Source organism: Bufo gargarizans, chromosome 1 (assembly GCF_014858855.1).
Source record: "Bufo gargarizans isolate SCDJY-AF-19 chromosome 1, ASM1485885v1, whole genome shotgun sequence".
NCBI classification, from domain to species: domain Eukaryota; kingdom Metazoa; phylum Chordata; class Amphibia; order Anura; family Bufonidae; genus Bufo; species Bufo gargarizans.
Window position 1 is genome coordinate 273283036 of NC_058080.1, and position 21185 is coordinate 273304220.

General features: G+C 47.6%; 1 protein-coding gene across 3 annotated transcripts in view; it reads left to right on the forward strand.

Moving 5' to 3' along the window:
* The first annotated feature begins 974 nt into the window (after positions 1-974).
* Positions 975-21185, forward strand: part of LOC122944730 (probable E3 ubiquitin-protein ligase HERC6) — a 115411-nt gene continuing 95200 nt past the window's right edge. For 2 of the 3 annotated variants that reach the window (XM_044303325.1, XM_044303317.1), the window contains exons 1-3: positions 975-1309; positions 15693-15852; positions 18197-18273. In XM_044303325.1, coding sequence (XP_044159260.1) covers positions 1084-1309; positions 15693-15852; positions 18197-18273 — 463 coding nt within the window. In that variant the 5' untranslated portion in view covers positions 975-1083. The remainder of the gene's footprint in view (positions 1310-15692; positions 15853-18196; positions 18274-21185) is intronic. The other variant, XM_044303309.1, reaches the window with a different exon arrangement.

Genomic DNA, 21185 nt, shown 5'->3' on the forward strand with positions numbered 1-21185 from the left:
TCTGGCAGAGGGATGGGAGGATTGCGGAGGCGGCGCTGAGCTGTAGAAGGCGGCGCTGAAGACAGGGAAGGCGGCACTGAAGACAGGGAAGGCAGCGCTAGGCACCGGGCGGCGAGGGGTGCGGCCTGTATTAATGGATCTCCCCTTGGGCACCTTAAGTAAGTGATTGACAGGTTATAAAAAACAGTTTTTTTGGCAAATAGAGCCACAGTGAGGTTTAATAAGGCCAGCTTAGAATTCTTATTAGTCCGGATATGAGCATATGTTTAGGTTATAACCTCTTTAGGACACAGGGCGTACAGGTACGCCCCGATGTCCTGGTACTTAAGGACACAGGGCGTACCTGTATCATTCAGCAAGCACCTTGGCTGAATGCGAGGGGGGTCTCGTCATCCCCCCCGTGTCGGCGATCACCGCAAATCGCAGGTCAATTCAAACCTGCGGCTTTTCATGTTGCAGGCGGCGGCGGCGGTGGTGCCATTGGGTCCCCATGGGGCTGTAGGGGGGACCCGATGGCATGGAAGGCAGCGCGATGCCTTCCTGAGGCATCGGCGCTGCCTTCCTGTGACGAGCCTGTGAGATCCAGTCTCCCAGGGTGGCGCTTTTTTCTTTCCTTCCCCTTCTCCCATTCATCCTGTCTATGGCATCATATATATGTATGTATATTTTTTTATCATGTCTCTATGTAATTAAATAAATATTTATTCTTTGGTACGTTGAGCTCCATTTCTCTTGTGTTTTTGCTGTTATCAATTTTAGCAGTGCCAAGTTTGCCATTTGGCACGGATTGCCGTGATACAGTAACCAATGTGAGTTTTTTCCATAAGAATAGCAGTCTGTATAAAAAAAGACAATCCAATAACAAATCTAATTTAGCTCAGATGTATAAATCAAATGCAAATGAGTTTCACTTTCATTTATTATGAAATGGAACATATTGATGCCTTGGGGCACACCCAATGACAAATACTGGTCTTTGGCCTCACAAGGTGGAGACTGATGTGATAGAGGATGACAGTGTGTGGTGAGAGAGTCAGGGCTCCACATCACAGGCACATACATCGGTAACTCTAGCTAGCAAACATGTACTGCTGGGGCAACAACAGATCTAGGCAGCTGGGTCTTGTAGACAAAGAAGAGGAAGATGTTGACTTCACCGAAAATGACTACTTTACTAACCAAGTGGGTGTACAAAAGGTGGCATGCGGAGGAAGACATACACTTTTTCTCCAGGAAGATGGCATTGTTCTTTCCTGTGGTCAGAATGACTATGAACAGCTGGGCAGGAGGACTGACACCAGCTCCTTAGGTAAGATCTGTTACTTTGGTGTTTTGTGCAAATTTGCTGTATTTTTGTTGCTGGGTTTGAAAAGCTTTATAATAATTCATATGCACCAGAGCTGGATATGTGATGAAATTCTTTGTGGCTATGTTTATATAAAGATAATGCAATAGTCTCAGATACAATCCTATGTAAAATTATATAAAGCTTGTTGGGATACCCTGATGAGTTGTGTGAAATGACAAACCCTGCCCTGCTACATATATAGGTATATGTAGACTCATCCTGTCTTCTGAATGATGCATAAAAATTGTTTACAAGGGAATCAACACTTCACACAGTAGATCTAGAAAATACACATTTCTTCAATAAGCTAGGTTCTTATGTGATAACAATAGGGAGACCTAAAAACTGCAACAACAAAAAAATGCAAAAAAAAAATAAAAATATTTCCCTGTTTTGTTGGCCTTGTATTTCATTTTTATTTTATATTATTAAGGAAATACTTCTTGTTTTTTTTTTTACAGGATTTGTTTATTGAATGTTTTTCAACACTGAGTTTAATATAAATATTTATAGATATAATCTAAATATTCTAATAAAATCTTTTTTACTACTATAAACAATATTTCTGCATGGAAAAAAACTACTGTTCATGATTTGTTACTATGAATGGCAAAAATAAGTTTCATTTCTCGTTTCTCCTGTTACTAAGTTTCAGTTTCCCAGTTTCCAGAATCTGCCAGCAGATGGCAGTAAAAATGAGACAACAAATTCGCACATGAGACAATAAGATAACAGAGTGGTGAGACTGATACTAGATGAAGTGTGCTTTCTCAATGTACAATTTCATTGTTAAAGGGAATGTGTAGCCAGAAAATAGTTTTCTGATTATTGTTTAAATGACATTTTTATGTCAAACATATTTTGTTTAGAATTTTGGTAATTTTTTATATTTATTTTGCAAATTTTTCCATGTCACTATGTTTAAAGGAGAAAGGGATGCAATGAGCTCTTAACAAGCGCTGCCTCTAATGCATACCTCCCAACTTTTGAAAAGAAGGAAGAGGCACACTATGTGCAGTGCACAAAAGGTGGCGCTGCAAAAAAAAATTCAGCACTAAGCCAAGTCTCTGACTCTGCCCAAAACATAACTATACACCTAATCCCAGTGCCCTAAATGCCACCACACAGTATGTATGCCCACATTGTGCTCCCTTCACAGATTACGCCCAGATATGTGCCTCCTTTACTATAGTTATGCGCAGATCTGTGCCCCCTCACAGTAGCGATGCCCAGATATGTGACCTGAGAGCGGGACATACCTCCCCCGTTCCGGGACCGCAGGACAGTCACTGTAATCCGGGACTGTCCCACCGGATCCGGGACGGTTGGGAGGTATGCTAATGCCACCAGATGTAAGGCAGCTATCCTATAAGTCAATGTTTGACCCTTTAACTAGGCCTTGAGACATAACTTGGATAATGAATAAGCCAGCACCCATCTGCAGACAGCTGTTTCAGGGTGATTGCCCCTCATTAGTGCGGAGCAGAGAGTACTGGCTTAACTGGGTGAGAGGCCAAGCCAGGATTTGGGGGGTACTATCTTTCCTTGGGGAGAACGACTTAGTATCCCCAAATCCTGACTTAGGGTACTTTCACACTTGCGTTTTTCTTTTCCGGCATAGAGTTCCGTCACAGGGGCTCTATACCGGAAAAGAACTGATCAGTTTTATCCCCATGCATTCTGAATGGAGAGCAATCCGTTCAGTTTGCATCAGGATGTCTTCAGTTCAGTCGTTTTGACTGTTTAGACAAAAGAGAAAACTGCAGCATGCTACGGTTTTCTCTCCGGCGAAAAAAACTGAAGACATGCTTGAATGCCGGATCCGGCATTTTTTACCATAGGAATGTATTAGCGCCGGATCCGGCATTCAGAATACCGGAATGCCGGATCCGTCCTTCCGGCATGCGCAGACTGGTAAAAATGTGAAAAAATGTACAAGACGGATCCATCTGGCCGCATGACAAGCGGAGAGACGGATCTGTCCTTGCAATGCATTTGTGAGACGGATCCACATCCGGATCCGTCTCACAAATGCTTTCAGTCAGCGGCAGATCGGCGGATCCGGCGGGCAGTGCCGCAACTGCCCGCCGGATCACACTGCCGCAAGTGTGATAGTAGCCTTAGTCCATTTGCATCCCTTTCTTCCCAGAATTCTAGAGGAGCATAGAGCCTAGAAGTCTCCTCACGCCGATTTGATATTCTCCCCAAGGAGAGATAGTACCCCCCAAATCCGACTTTGGCCTCTCACCCAGTTAGGCCTCATGCACACGGCCGTTGTTTGGGTCCGCATCCGAGCCGAATGGCTCGGATGCGGACCCATTCATGTCAATGGAGCCGCAAAAGATGCGGACAGCACTCCGTGTGCTGTCCGCATCCGTGGCTCCGTTCCGTGGCCCCGCGAAAAAAAATATAGCATGTCCTATTTTTGTCCGCGATTTGCAGACAAGAATAGGCATTTATATTGCCGACGCCTGTTCCGCAAATTGAGGAAGGCAAAACGGGCGCCTTCCGTTTTTTGCGGATCCGCGGTTTGCGGACTGCAAAAAATTGCACGGTCGTGTGCATGATGCCTACAGCCAATACTCTCTGCTCTGCACTGATGAGGGGCAATCACCCTGAAACATCTGTCTGCAGATGGGGTGCTGGCTTATTTAAAGTGATTCTCCAGGAATTAAAAAGATTTAAATACGTAAATATTATTTTATACTAAATATATTCACAAATACCTTTCATGACTTAGAATAGCTTGTTTTGTTTAAACCCCTTGCCCAGCATGGGTGGCCTCTGCTGGGATCGATTGACCTCTACTGTAACAGCGGCTGCTGTGCTGTTCCCCTGCTTACCGCCGTAGTGTTCAGCGGTGATCTGCTGCCAGTGCTTCCCCATTCACCGCTGCAGTCCTGGGCTCTGTCCTTGCAGGTACTGTTTATTCTGGGATCTGCTCCACAGTTTCCTTTACCCTGGTTTCACACCTAAGCGTTTCGCAAACGCGCGTTTTTATGCGCGATTTTGTCGCGCGTTTTTATGCACGTTTTTTGTAATAGTAAATGCGCGTTTGACGCGCGTTTGGGTGATTGACAGCAGTGTTGTCCAAAGAGTCTATGGCCCAAACGCGCGTCAAACGCGCCCAAAAAAGCTCCTGTACTTCTTTGAGCGTCGGGCGTTTTACAGCGCGTTCAAACGTGCTGTAAAACGCGAAGATGAGAACCAGCCCCATAGGGAAGCATTGGTTTTCATGTGTTGCGCGTTTTACAGCGCGTAGGAACGCGCTGTAAAACGCTCAGGTGTGAACCCAGGGTTAGGCCTCTTTCAGACGGGCGTTGCGGGAAAATGTGAGGGTGCGTTACGGGAACACCCGCGATTTTTCAGCGCGAGTGCAAAACATTGTAATGCGTTTTGCACTCGCGTGAGAAAAATTGCGCATGTTTGGTACCCAAACCCAAACTTCTTCACAGAAGTTCGGGCTTGGGATGGGTGTTCTGTAGATTGTATTATTTTCCCTTATAACATGGTTATAAGGGAAAATAATAGCATTCTGAATACAGAATGCATAGTAAAATAGCGCTGGAGGGGTTAAAAAAACAAAAATAATAATTTAACTCACCTTAGTCCACTTGATCGCGCAGGCCGGCATCTCCTTCTGTCTCCTTTGCTGAACAGGACCTGTGGTGAGCATTCATTACAGGAACAGGACCTGTGATGACGTCACTCCGGTCATCACATGATCCATCACCATGGTGATGGATCATGTGATGACCGGAGTGACGTCACCACAGGTCCTGTTCAGCAAAGGAGACAGAAGGAGATGCCAGGCTGCGCGATCAAGTGGATTAAGGTGAGTTAAAAATGTTTTTTTTTTTTTTTAATCCCTCCAGCCCTATTGTACTATGCATTCTGTATTCAGAATGCTATTATTTTCGCTTATAACCATGTTATAAGGGAAAATAATAATGATCGGGTCTCCATCCCGAACGTCTCCTAGCAACTGTGCGTGAAAATCGCACCGCAACCGCACTTGCTTGCGGATGCTTGCGATTTTCACGCAACCCCATTCACTTCTATAGGGCCTGCGTTGCGTGAAAAACGCTGAATATAGAGCATGCTGCGATTTTCACACAACGCGCAAGTGATGCGTGAAAATCACCGCTCATGTGAACAGCCCCATAGAAATGAATGGGTCGGTATTCAGTGCGGGTGCAATGCGTTCAACTCACGCATCGCATCTGCGCGGAATACTCACCCGTGTGAAAGGGGCCTTAAGCCCTGGCCACAGCATGCTTGCTGCTTGTTCACTGCAGCACTTCCTAAAAGGGTTCTCCAGGAATTAAAAAAATGAAAATACTTTACCACACTGAGCCATAGTGCTGCCTCATCATTCTCTCTGCTCTGCTTGTCAGGAATCATGATCCTGAATACAGGTGAATCTCTGTGGGAATGGAGATGATGAGGAGACATGAGAGGAGGGTGAGGTGTGGCTAATGAGCAGCAGCACTTGTTTTCAGCCTCCATTACCACAGCCCCACATTACCACAGTCTGTCCTGTCTGTCCTCTCTGTGCTTCATGTCTCCTCATGAACTAAATTCCCCAGAGATTCAGCTAAAGTTCTTATCAGCTGTATTCAGGATCATAATCCCTGACAAGCAGAGCAGAAAGGAGGATGAGGCAGCTCTTTAGCTCAGTGCTCTTGTCCTACTGTGTGATCAAGATAGGTTTTGTGTGTACTAATAGGACAGCGGCCATTTTGTTTCACCTGATGATTGCTTCCCAGACAAAACGAGCCATTGGAACTAATGAAAGGTATTTGAGAATATATTTATAATAAAGGAATATTTAAGTATTTTCATTTTATTAATTCCCGGAGAACCCCTTCAATATCCAAGTCATATGTCAAGACCTAGTTAAAAGGTAGAACATTGACTTATAGGATAGTTGTCTTACATCTGGTGGCATAAGAGGCAGAGCTTTCTAAGAGCTCATTTGCATCCCTTTCTTCCCAGAATTCCAGAGGATCATGTATGGCCTCCTCACGCCGATTAAGGCGCTTTACCCAAGGAGAGATAGTACCCCTACAAATACTATTTAAAAAAAATATGGATATACCGTATTTTCCGGAATATAAGACGACTTTCTAACACTAGAAATTATTTTCAAAAGTCAGGGGTCGTCTTATACACCGGGTATAAGGCAGCACAAGGGAGAAGGAAGCAGTAGCTCCCTCCCCCGGTGCTGCCGTGCCCCGAATCCAGGATCCCAGCAGCGCCCCTCTCTTAATTTATTCACTGTAGGGCTGCAACGATTAATCAACTTTATTGATAATATTCAAAAACGTGATTAGTTGTCGACGAATCCCGTTATCGAATAATCGGCCGATTCGTTGCTATGCAGACGGGAGCGGGTGGTCAGGCGCTATGCCTGCGGTTCCCGTAAATCCTGCATGCTCCCGCACCGTCGCAGTTAAGTCCCTGATACATCGCTGGCTGTGATGCTTCACAGCGATGTATCAGCCGGCAGGGAGGAAGGGCTGGAGGCGGCAACTCACGGCGGGGCCGATGTGGTCACTGTACTCTAACACCGGCCCCGCCACTCACAGCAGTATAATAGCTAAAGACTTTGAAGTAGACAAATACAGAGATTGCTGCAGCTCTCACCCCTCACCAAGTGGATCACAGATGTACAGACCTGGACTCAGTCTGGAGCAAAATGTGAAAAAGCTCTTCCAGCTCTTCACAATAAAAGGCTTCTTTATTCCACTTCTTTGAAAACAGACATCAAGAGCAGAGTAGTATGCTGTGACGCGTTTCAGGCTGTTACATCTTAGCCCTTCATCAAGACAAATGAACAAACTTAAAATCTCCTTTTTATACATAGTGAGGAACAACCCCTCCCATCTGATTGGTTGGCTTCCATGCAGGGGCGTAACTAGAAGTGACTGGGCCCCACAGCAAATATTTGTAAGGGCCCCTCCAGCGCGCTTCGCATCTCCCTCCTCCTGTGTAAACCCCACAGTGTAGCGGTATACTGTATATTGTGGGGCACAGTGTAGAGGTATACTGTATATTGTGTGGCACAGTGTAGAGGTATACTGTATATTGTGGGGCACAGTGTAGAGGTATACTGTATATTGTGTGGCACAGTGTAGAGGTATACTGTATATTGTGGGGCACAGTGTAGAGGTATACTGTATTGTGGGGCACAGTGTAGCGGTATACTGTATATTGTGTGGCACAGTGTAGAGGTATACTGTATATTGTGGGGCACAGTATAGAGGTATACTGTATATTGTGAGGCACAGTGTAGAGGTATACTGTATATTGTGTGGCACAGTGTAGAGGTATACTGTATATTGTGGGGCACAGTGTAGCAGTATACTGTACATTGTGGGGCACAATATAGAGGTATACTGTACATTGCGGGGCACAGTGTAGGCTATATGTGTATAACATAAACATATTTCATATGAACACTTACAATTTCTTGACTTGGCCCTTGGGGATCTCGGACGCCACTTCCACACTTTGGCCGGGGGCTCGGTGGAGCTGATGTTGTGCTTTATCCTAATGAGAAAGATTTTATAATAAGGATTTGGAGAAGGGGCAGAGGGATAGCAGAGCAGGGAGAGGCTGGTGCTGCTACTAGGGGGTCATACCATGGGGGAGTAATAAGGCCCACCATAATGCCCACCCAGTAGTAATAATTCTCCTTATAATGTGACAGTGCAAAAATACCCCCTTGTAATGCCCCCAGTTGAGCTAATGTCCCCATAGTGCCCCCATAATGTGCCAGTATAAAATACCCCTATATAGTGCCCCCAGTAAATTCCCCCATAGTGCTCCTCTCCCCCCTTCCTGCTAGTGCCCCCCATAATGTACCAGTATAAAATGCCCCATATATAGTGCCCCAGTAGATGCCCCTCAGTGTCCGGCCTCTGATAGGCTGCCGGCCTAGTGTCCCCCATAATGCCCCCCACTAATGTGCCAGTAAGTGTCCCCATAGATGCCCCCCCATCATGTGCCAGTATCAAGTGCCTCTCCCCCCCCCCACATGTCCCAGTATCATAGTGCCATCTCCCCCCATGTGCCAGTATCAAGTGCCTCTCTCCTTTCCACCCCCCATGTGCCAGTATCATAGTGCCAAACCCCCCCATGTGCCAGTATCAAGTGCCTCTCTCTTCCCCCCCATGTCCCATTATCATAGTGCCATCTCCCCCCCAAAAAAGTGCCAGTATTAAGTGCCTCTCCCCCCCCATGTGCCAGTATCATAGTGCCAACCCCCCCCCACATGCCAGTATCAAGTGCCTCTCTCCTCCCCCCCCATGTCCCAGTATCATAGTGCCATCTCCCCCCCCCCCACAAAAAAGTGCCAGTATCAAGTGCCTCTCTCCCTCTCCGCCCCACCCCATATGCCAGTATCAGGTGCCAACCACTCTCCCCCCATGTGCCAGTATCAGGTGCCTCTTCCCCCCAATGTGCCAGTATCAGGTGCCAACCCCCCCTCCCCCCCCAGGTGCCAGTATCAGGTGCCACTCTCCCCCCCCCCAGGTGCCAGTATCAGGTGCCACTCTCCCCCCCTATGCCAGTATCAGGTGCCACTCTCCCTCCCCCCCATGCCAGTATCAGGTGCCAACCCCTCTCCCCATGTGCCAGTATCAGGTGCCTCTTCCCCCCCCATGTGCCAGTATCAGGTGCCAACCCCCCTCCCCCCCCCCCAGGTGCCAGTATCAGGTGCCAACCCCCCTCCCCCCATGTGCCAGTATCAGGTGCCACTGCCAGTATCAGGTGCCTCCCGCTCCCCCATGGCAGTAACAGTCGGGTATAAAAAAATAATAATAAACACTTCTACTTACCTCCATGTCAGCGATGCGATGCAGCGCAACCTCTTCCTGTGTCCCGCCCTGTATGTCCATATATGGAGTCAGTGCTTGTATTTCAGAAAAGATTCTGCTGGGATTCGAACCCACGACCTTCTGCTTCAGAGGCTAACCACTAGACCATACCAGCTGCCTTGCTGCTGACTGAAAAAATATGAGACTTCTACTGTTATAGCTGGCTAAGTGTACATCTATACACATGACAGCTGCTCATATATAGAGATATAGCAGAGCTGAATGTGCTGAGACAGCTGTCATATACAGATATAGCAGTATCTCAGATATATCTATATATGACAGCTGTTCCAGCACACTCAGCTCTGCTATATCTCTATATATGATAGCTGCCCCAGCAAACCCAGCTCTGCTACATCTATGCATATGACAGCTGCCCAAACACACCCAGCACTGCTATATCTCTATATGACAGCTGTCCCAGCACACTCAGCTCTGCTATATCTCTATATATGACAGCTGCTCCAGCACACCCAGCTCTGCTACATCTATATATCTCTAAGTATTGCTATACAGTAGATAGATATATAGAGATATAGCAGAGCTGAGTGTGCTGGGGCAGATGTCATGTGTATAGATGTAGCAGAGCTGGCTGTGTTTCGGCAGCTGTCATGTGTATAGATGTAGTAGAGCTGGGTTTGCTGGGGCAGCTGTCATATATAGAGATATAGCAGAGCTGAGTGTGCAGGGACACGTGTCATATAGAGATATAGCAGTGCTAGGTGTGTTTGGGCAGCTGTCATGTGTATAGTTGTACAATTAGCCAGCTATAACAGTAGAAGTCTCATATTTTTTCAATGAGTTCTAATGCAGGGGTAAATGCTTTGCCACTGATACACTGCTAGATTGGAGGTTGTGGGTTCGAATCCCAGACCAGGAGACTTTAGCAGACAGTAAAATTAGATCACACTGTGAAGGGGCCCTGAACACGATATTTAACTAACTTGAAAATAAACTGTCACACACGCTGCCGGGTAGTTACGCCACTGCTTCCATGCCCTAGAACAGTATCAGGTACTGCACCGTCCACTTTAAGAATGAAGCAGGTGCGTCACGTGAGTGAGTGACGTTTCGCCGGAGCTTCATTGTAAGGTAATAAAGATCATAGCGCTGATTTAAAGTTCAAGTTACTGCTGGTTAAGGAATAGTCTTTAGATATTATACTGCTGTGAGCGGCGGGGCCGCTGTATTGGGGGACACTGTTATGGGAGAGATATGTGGATGACACATATAGCATAAGATGCTATATAGTGTCATCCATAGATCCCCCAAAGCAGCGTCATCCACAGATCCCCCTCCCATAGCAGTGTCATCCACAGATACCCCTCCCCATAACAGTGCCATCCACAGATCCCCCTCCCCATAACAGTGCCATCCACAGATACCCCTCCCCATAGCAGTGTCATCCACAGATCCCCCTCCCATAGCAGTGTCATCCACTGATCCCCCTCCCCATAACAGTGCCATCCACAGATACCCCTCCCAATAACAGTGCCATCCACAGATCCCCTCCATAACAAGCCATCCACAGATCCCCCATGGCAATGGACCCACCATCTTTTCCCAGCCCCTAGTAGTTCCTATGTGGAAAACTGGGAATGTGAAAAGAAAAAGATAGGTTACCATGGCAGCCAGGACGCTACTGAAGCCCTGGCTGCTATGGTCAGTTCCCTGGACTGGAGAAGATCGTCTTGGAGACAGGGAGGGCTGGGCAGGCAGGGGTAGTCTTATACGGCGAGTATAGCCCAAACCCTATATTTTAAATGGAAAAGTTGGGGGTCGTCTTATGCACCCAGTTGTCTTATACGCCGGAAAATACGGTAATTCTATAATCCTGCAATTGTAACACTTTCCTACTATACATAAAATGTGTTAAGACTTCCTGTCTTTTGACAGCAGATGCATGGGCCATAGACAATAGTCTGGTGGAGACCCCATTGACTTCTATGGGAGAATTTTCTAGGCATGCTCTGTGACCTGTGCAGAGGTCAGGAGGAAGTTGATAAGCTGTGACTTCACCAATTGTGAATGGTGGATCCTGTGTTATCTATATAGAGGTGTCATTGTGTAATTCTGCCTGTGGTGATAAATAGAGCTGAGCGAATTGAAGTTGACGAAGTTGAAAAATTTGATTCGCACCGAAGCCGAATTTCCTCACGCTTCATGGTAACAAATCAAATTTTTTCCTAAAATGGCTGCTGCATGTGTGAGGTCATGGAAAAAGGAACTCTGGGAAGGCGGGATCACCCATAATGCCATGCATGCAGCCAATCAGCAGCCAGCCAGCCCTGTGATGTCACAGCCCTATAAATAGTGGCAGCCATTTTGGATTCTGCCATTTTCCACTGTACTTAGTGCAGGGAGAGACGTCAGCAGGCGCTAGGGACAGTGATAGGAGAGACTTTATTGTGCTGAAAAAAGTTCAGGGAAAGATTAGTCAAGGTGTAGGGAAAGGATAGGGAGGCATCATCCACGCTATAAAAAAAGAACAGGGATAGGATCGATTCTATTACACCTTGCTGCACTTATTGGGGATCCAAATTGCAGTTATACTGCTGCTTTTAGGTTGTTTGCACTATTTGTTACAGCAGTAAGTCCAGCAAACCTTGCTTGTGATTGGGGTGCAATTTCTGTGTATAACAGTCATTTATGGGGTGTATTAATAGGAAATATCCGTACGTCCTATTAGCTGTTCTGCAGTGAATTTTGTTATATTTTTTTTATATTTTCTGTCACTGGGCCACTCTGTGGACTTCCCATGCTGCTTCCACCTCACTACTCTGTCACTGGGCCACTCTGTGGACTTCCCATGCTGCTTCCACCTCACTACTCTGTCACTGGGCCACTCTGTGGACTTCTAATGCTGCTTCCACCTCACTACTCTGTCACTGGGCCACTGAGTGGGTACAAAACACAGAAGACATGCAAATATTCCATTCATGTGTCATCTCTGTTTTGGATCCAATCCTGTTTGGTTTTTTTTGCTTCAGCAATACTGATGGATTACTGACCAAATGCTGACCGACAGGATCTGTTTTTTGGGGGTTATTGTTCTGACTGATCAGAGAAAGGGCAAAATAATCAGTGACGTCAACACAAACTTACTGCTGACACCCTCTCCACTCTAACGGAGAAAAAGACCGACACTCGCTGGATAGGATGAAAATAACTTCTTTTTTATTGCCACATGAAGGACATAAGTGACTCGTTTCGACTCTACCGAGTCTTTGTCAAACATTTATAGTCCCCAGTAGATGCCCCCATAGTGCTCCCCCTTCTCCATAGTGCCCCCCATGTGTGCTAGTATATAAGATAGGGCCCTCAAAGTGCTCCTCTCCTCCATTGTGCCCCCCATGTCTGCCAGTATATAAGATAGGGCCCCAGAAGATGCCCCCATAGTGTTCCTTTCCCCTCTTCTCCATAGTGCCCCCCATGTGTGCCAGTATATAAGATAAGGCCACCATATTTCTCCTCCCCCTCCATAGTGCCACCCATGTGTGCCAGTATACAAGATAGGGCCCCCATAGTGCTCCTCCCTGTCCATGGTGCTCCTCATGTCTGCCATTATAGAAAATAGGCAGGCCCCCCATATGTCAATTGCACAGCCCCCCCATATGTCACTTGCTTGGAACCCCCAGAGTCAGGAGTACACCCCCCACTAATATCAGTTGTTAATTATTTATTCAGGCACTCCCATATGCTCATTCAGGCCCCCCATATCGATGTGACAGACCCCCATCAGACTAAGGCTACTTTCACACTTGCGTTCAATCGGATCCGTTCTGAACGGATCCGCTCATATAATGCAGACGGTGGCTCCGTTCAGAACGGATCCGTCTGCATTATATTGGCAAAAAATGGCTTAGTGTGAAATTAGCCTGAGCGGATCCGTCTAGACTTTTACATTGAAAGTCAATGGGGGGCGGATCTGTTTGAAGATTGAGCCATATTGTGGCATCTTCAAACGGATCCGTCCCCATTGACTTACATTGTAAGTCTGGACAGATCCGCTTGCCTCCGCACGGCCAGGCGGACACCCGAACGCTGCAAGCAGCGTTCAGGTGTCCGCCTGCTGAGCGGAGCGGAGGTTGAACGCCGCCAGACTGATGCAGTCTGAGCGGATCCGCATCCATTCAGACTGCATCAGGGCTGGACGGAAGCGTTCGGGTCCGCTCGTGAGCCCCTTCAAACGGAGCTCACGAGCGGACAGCCGAACGCTAGTGTGAAACTAGCCTAAAAATAAATAATTAAAACTTACCTCTCCTGCTCCGCTGCTCTCCATGTCTGCCAGGGTGTCCTGATGTAAGTGCCTGCCCTGCTGGTCTCCAACAGCCCGCGCTGCACAGTCACGTGACCTGACTGCGTACAGCTGTACGCAGTCAGGCTGGAGGAGACCAGGGAGGAAGCGGAGCTGGAGGGGTAAGTAAGCGCTTCTCTCCACCGCCACCACCTCTCCCTTGCATACTAGAGGGGGCCCATTCATATTAGTGATAACTATTAGATTGGTAGGGGTCCTATCACTGGGACCCCCACCAGCCTCCCTGAAACGAAAAGTCGGAAATGCATTCGGCTGCTCTATTCAATTCTATGGGAATTCCGGAGAATTGTCTAGTGCTGTACTTGGCTATCTCTGGAACTCCCATAGAAATGGAGCGGCCACATAAAGAAGGCATTGGCTATTTGCTCGGTCCTCCCAAATTACCTAACACCTTACTCTGAGCCCCTCCCCCCCCCCCCCCAAACCTAGAGAATTAAACACACCACACCACTGCTTGGATTTAATCGGCCACAGCAGCCGTTTATTGAATAAATACAAATTAAATAACATAAGTTAACCAATGACGAGGGAGGTCCTAGAAGCCCCAATAACTTAATAACACTGGAACACCTACGTCACCATCTTACCCCCAGCCGTTGAACCCAGCTCGGAGGCAGCAACTGATGGACGCGTAATTAGTTCCTACCAGCTCCTCAATGAGAGTCCAGCCCCTCCCGCGGGGCCCTCCCATCCTCAGGTACCACCATATTCCTCCACTTCAAGGACCTCCCCCGCCTCCATGACTGCCGCGACACCTAAAACAAAAAACACCAACACTTCCCCTACCTCCACCTCCAACAGGGATGGGTGGGTGGGCGTTTCAGTCCCCTGGCCGCACTGCGCTCCTTCCCTGCACTGGCCGCACCCCCCGCTGCCCCGGCAACTCGCGCCTCCACCCGATTCCGCCCCCCGCACCCCTTAACCCTTTCCTCACCTGTCCCTCGCCGCCAAGCCTCCTCATGCGCGTCCTCCCCCACCGCTGCGCTCCTGTCCGGCCTGACTTGCATGTGCGACCGGAGCTCCATTAATTTCAGGGGAGTACAGGGCCCTCGTTCTCCTGATCTAATAGTTATCCCATATCCTGTCGAGAAGGGATAAGATTTAACAACCAAAATACTACTTTAAGGTATAATGGAAAGATTTTCATCTGTTCTGTGTTTTTGACTCACACCTTCTTTTGATTCACAACCACTGATGGAAATCACTGGGCAAAAACTGACGTGTGAACTAGGCTGTACGGAAAATTGCTGGGGACTGTTGTTAGATAAACCCCCTTAATCACAGTTCAAGGTGAGAGTTCACAGTGAAAAACTAAAGTCCCTACTAGACGGAATGATATCCAGGCCCAATAATTGGCCGGTATAATCAAGCCTCTGATTAGCCGATGAATGATTTGTCGTTCGTTGGTCGGCTGATTTACATCTTTCATCAGGATGTGTGTAATTAGTGATGTACTACTGATGATAATCAATAGAACTGAATGAGGGAGGACTGACTAAGGTAACAATCATTCTTCCCAAACGAGTACCAATCAATGTATTTATCAACCACTGGCGCTGTTCCCGTCTGAAGATCAGGCAGTCTAATTTGGCTCTAAAAGGGGTTATGCAGCAATTTGAGGTTAGGTCATCAATATCTGATTGTTGGGGGTCTGATACCCACCACCCCCACCAATCAGCTGTTTGACGTGGATGCGGCACTCCATGCGAGTCTCGCTTCCTGGTCAATACACTACGCATCATCTCCTGTGGAGCAGCGGCATAGTGTAATTACAAGTCCAACATGAAGTGCAGTGTAATGAACAGGAAGTGGCGCCTACATGGAGTGCCGCCTCCTCTTCAAACAGCTGATTGGTGGGGGTGCCAGTTGTCGGACCCCTGCAGATCAGATATTGATGACCTATCCTGAGTATAGGTTATCAATATAAATTGCTGAAAACCCCCTGTAAGGGAGCCTGTTGCCTTTTTCAGCACCATTAATTACCTGATCTAAGTACCATGGTGCTTTCTCTATCATGCATACATACAGTTTTATTCATCTTGTGATTAGTACATATATACATGAAAATTGTCATTTAAACTATATATCTCCTCAGCCACTATTTATACTTTAATATGGAATTATGGGTCTTTATTCCTTACAGGACAAATCCATTCCCTGGAAGCCCAGACAATTGTGGATGTGAGCTGTGGGTCTAACCACTCTGTGGCAATTTGCAGTGACGGAAATATATTTACCTGGGGTGGAGGGTCACAAGGACAACTTGGATTAGGACAATTTCCTCAGAACTCTCGTATTCCTAGGTATAGTACAATCTTAAACAGCTGTTTGCATCCAAGGTCATTTCAGTGTCACACAGAAAGCAAAGAGTACCATCATGTAGCGCAGTGGTGTATCTTGGTTTTGTGCTGCCCTAGGAGAGACTAAAATCGGGCACCCCCTAATATAAATTTGACCCACCCGTTCCTGTCACGGCCAAACCCCTTCCTCTGTAAACCCCACCCCTTCCTCTTTAGGCTCCACCTTTTCCTGTTTTGCATAACAATATTAAGAAATTTATCGCGATAACGATATATATATCACAATAAATACCCGTTTAAAAGAAAAAAACACAAGGGGACGTTATACTGTATGGGGCAGCCTCAAGGAGACGTTATACTGTATGGGGCAGCCTCAACGAGACGTTATACTGTATGGGGGCAGCCTCAACGAGACGTTATACTGTATGGGGCAGCCTCAAGGAGATGTTATACTGTATGGGGCAGCCTCAAGGAGACGTTATACTGTATGGGGCAGCCTCAAGGAGATGTTATACTGTATTGGGGCAGCCTCAACGAGACGTTATACTGTATGGGGCAGCCTCAACGAGACGTTATACTGTATGGGGCAGCCTCAAGGAGACGATATACTGTATGGGGGGCGGGGACAGCCACAAGGAGACATTATACAAACTGTATGGGGGGCAGACATAAGGAGACGTTATACTGTATGGAGGGCGGGGACCGGGGCAGCCACAAGGAGACACTAAACTGTATGGAGGCTGCCACAAGCAAATCGTGCACTCTGCACTGTCTCATAAATAAATGTGGTATGTGTGTCAGACTGTCTATGGTGGTCCTGGCCTCTCCTTGAGGCTTCCCCATACAGTCTGTATGGGGAAGCCTCAAGGAGAGGCTAGGGCCACCATAGACAATCTGACACACATACCACATTTATTTATGACACAGTGCAGAGTGCACTATTTGCTTGTCGCAGTCCCCATACAGTTTAGTGTCTCCTTGTGACTGCTCCCATAAATAAAGGTGGTATGTATGTCAGACTGTCTATGGTGGCCCTGGCCTCTCCTTGAGGCTGCCCTATACAGTCTGTATGGGGCAGCCTCAAGGAGAGGCCAGGGCCACCATAGACAGTCTGACATCATACCACCTTTATTTATGAGTCTCACTTTCACTGTGCACGTGCATTTGCTTTTTAACTCTCTCATCTCACTCACTGCTGTTTGTTCTTCTGCCTGGACCTGGTCCTGGACACTCCTCGCAGGGTAGGCCAGGAGTCAGGCAAAGTGGCCAACTCTGTTCTATGACGGACGGTGTCGGTGTGTGAGGAGGGAGCCGGTCTGGACAGACTTTTCCCGGCTGGCTGCGGCTGCCGCTTGTGTTGTGAATATTCTGACCCACTGCGCATGCGCAAAAAAGATGACTCAGCGCAGGCGCAGTAGGAGCTGGAATTTTCTGCTACCTTCGGCTCCTACTGCGCTTGCGCCGATCCGTCTTCTTCGCGCATACGCAGTGGGCCGGAATATTCTGCTACGGGGGAATCCTCCTCGCCTGCGCAGACAAACCCCAAGCAGAGCCAATCAGGAGCCAAGGGGAGAGACCCACCTCCCACATCACTACTAGAAGTGACGTGGGTAGCAAGGCTGGGTAGGTGAAAATTCCGGAAACACCTGGGGTTGGGAGAAGGAGGGAGGAGGAAGTAAGTCACTCCTTCACTATGCGGCACCGGCGATGCTGCCGCTCGCAGCGGCATAGTGAAGGATCGGATCGGCAAGCAGCGGACGAAGCAAGGGGAAAAAAAATGGCGTATTTGTGTACGTTAACTAACTAGGCAAACAAGGCATTTTGCCGACCCATTGGCAAGTGCCGCCCCAGGCAAATGCCTTGTGATAGATACGCTGTGATAGATACACCTCTGATACATTGTAGCGTCAACATTTTGTTGGGGTGTCCTGAGTAGGTGCTGTTGCTAGTGATGCCCTAAAGCTTTAAAAAGACCCTCTGGTGCAACCAATACCATACACTTTAGATAGATGTTGGACAAATGAGTTCATTTGGCCAACAGCTATTCCTCCTGATGCCCCCCATACACACGCACCTCTGCCACTGGAACACCCTTATACACATTAGATGGTGGGATACAAATTGGTGGGTTTGGCCAACATTCATTTAATTTGTCTGGCCATCTTAAAAGGGTATTATCAGATCCTCTACCACACTGTACTTTGCTATATAATGACCCATTGAAGTATGTAATGTATATAGAAGCTTGGTGGTGTTAGGGTGTGAATGTAAGGAATGAATGTAAAGAAATGTCACATACTATGGAATTTTTTTTTTACTAATGATACCTTTTTATGTCATACCACAGAAAGATAAGCGTATTGTCTGACATAAGAATAATACAAATATCCTGTGGACATTTCCATACAGTTGCCCTTTCAGAAGGTACAGTATATAATGATCTAGCTTATAACACTGCAAGTACTCCAAAAAGTCCTGCTTGTAGAACATTAAACTTCTGAGCAAGGCTACTTGTTTTGGACCCCTGGGTTCCTTGGTTGGGTTCCTTGGTCTGAACATTTTATATTTTTTTCATTTTTTCAAGCTTATCCTGTGGTTCCAATAATAAAATGATTAGTGTTGATCAAGCACCAAAGTGCTCTGGTGCTCTGGTGCTCGAGTAGAACACCCGAGCACAATAGAAGTCAATGGGAGAACCAGAGCATTAAACCACGCACCCCTGCTCTGAAGAGGGCAGGGTGTCTGGATCACAGGAAAAGGTCAGAAATTGATGGAAACACCACTGAAATGGTTCGGGAACAGCATGAGGAGGATGTCTGGATGCATCTTGGACTCCTGCCAAAAATTACAAGGAAGAGGCACTCTGATACAACCTGTATATCACATAAAGGAGGGCCTCATTCACATTGTGGTATAACTGTTCAGGTAGTGGGACTCCTACACTCATAAAGCCTATGCACTAAGTCAAAGGGCTGCCAGAAATTACAAGGAACCGGTACTCCAATACACCCTTTATTACACATAAAGGAGGGCATCATACACACCCTTAAAAAAATTATGATTGATGGCCTGCTGGTGACCCTCAAAAACATTAGGAGCAAGGGCCTGCTGGTGACCCTCTAAAACATTAGGGGCGAGGGCCTGCTGCTGATCTGACCATCTAAAACATTAGGTGTGAGGGTCTGCTGCTGAGCTGACCATCTAAAACATTAGGGGCGAGGGCCTGCTGCTGATCTGACCATCTAAAACATTAGGGGTGAGGGTCTGCTGCTGAGCTGACCCTCTAAAACATTAGGGGCGAGGCCCTGCTGCTGATCTGACCATATAAAACATTAGGGGCGAGGGCCTGCTGGTGACCCTCTAAAACATTAGGGGTTAGGGTCTGATGCTGAGCTGACCCTCTAAAACATTAGGAGCGAGGGCAGCCTAATAAGCATGTTGATATGATGGAGGAGGAGGACGAGAAAAAGAAAGATTGAACCATATACCCTTTTTTGTGGTGGAAGGGGTGCATGGGAATACAGTGTATTCAATACACTATAAAAGCCACATTTAGAGTGCCTTTATGTTCAGCAGCTTTCTTCTGGTGGAGTAGAGAAGTAAGGGGAATCCAGGCCTTGTTCATTTTAATAAGAGTCAACCTGTCACCATTTTCAGTTGAAAGGCGGATGCGCTTATCAGTTATTATGCCCCCAGCAGCACTAAATACCCGCTCTGACAAAACGCTGGTTGCAGGGCAGGGCAGTACCTCCAAGGCGTAGAGCGCCAGTTCATGCCACGTGTCCAGCTTGGGCACCCAATAGTTGTAAGGCACAGAGGGATCACTAGGCCGCGCATCAGGGTAAGGATGCTGGCGGGGTGTCATGAAACTGTCCCAGGCCTTGGAGAGTGTTGCCCTGCCTCTGTTGGAACTGCTGTGTGTTCCTCTCATCTCCCCTCCTTGGTTGCCCAAGAAACTACGTACTCTGCCGCCAGCATTGTCAGCTGGAAATTTTTGGAGCAATCTTTCCATTTTCCATTTTGCTAGTCCTCTCCACCACAGGAATTAGAGATGAGAAGTTATCTATGTAGCGGGGTCGAGAAGGGTGAACAACCAGTAATCAGTGTTGGCCAAAATGCGTATAACGCAAGGGTCACAGGAAAGGCAGCATAACATAAAGTCAGCCATGTGTGCCAGAGTCCCAACAGACAAGGAGGATGACTCTCCATCTCCTCATCCTCTTCCTCCTCTTCGGCCCATCCACGCTGAACAGATGGAATAAACCTGCTATGGGTACTACCCTCTGTAGCAGAGGCAACCGTCTTCTTCTCCTCCTCCTCCATCATCCAATTTGCGCTGAGAAGTCGAACTGAGGGTGGTCTGGCTATCACCCTGTGTACTGTCTTCCCCCATTTCTACCTCTTCCACATGCAAAGCGTCGGCCTTAATTGTCAGCCGCGAGCGTTTGAGTAGATACAGAAGTGGGATGGTTACGCTGATAATAGCGGGATCGCTGCTCACATCTCTGTTGATTCCTCAAAGTTGCGTAAAACCTCACAGAGGTCAGACATTAATGCCCACTCGTCGGTTGTGAAGAGCGGAAGCTGACTGTAAAGGCGACGACCATGTTGCAGCTTGTATTCCACTACTGCCGTCTGCTGCTCACAAAGCCTGGCCAACATGTGGAATGTGGAGTTCCAGTGCGTGCTCACGTCGCACAACAGTCAGTGAGCTGGCAATTGCAAGGTTTGCAGCTGTAGACCGGTGGCAGCTGTAGATGACTTTCAGAAATGGGCACACACGTGGCGCACCTTCACCAGTAGCTCAGGCAAATTGGGGTAGGTTTTGAGAAACCGCTGAACCACTAAGTTGAACACGTGGGCTAGGCATGGTATGTGTGTGAGCTTGTCGAGCTCCAAAGCTGCCACCAATTTACAGCCATTATCAGATATAACCATGCCTGGTTGTAGGTTGAGTGGCGAGAGCCACAGCTCAGTCTGGTCCCTTATACCTTGCCACAGCTCTGCAGTGGTGTGCTGTTTGTCACTTAAGCAAATTAGTTTCACCACGGCCTGTTGCCGCTTCCTCACTGCAGTACTACACTGCTTTCAGCTACTCACTGATGGCTGACTGGTGCTACAAGATAAGAATTCAGAGGTGGAAGTGGAGGAGGAGAAGGGGGGGTGGGGGGTGCAGCCACTAATGTAGGTGGTGACGTAAATCCTGATGGAAGTAGGGCCTGCAATCCTTGGCATCGGTGGTACCTGTGCCATCCCAGGATACGACTTGCTCCCAGCCTCCACAACGTTCATCCAGTGTGCCGTCAGGGAAATGTAGCATCCCTGGCCAAATGCAC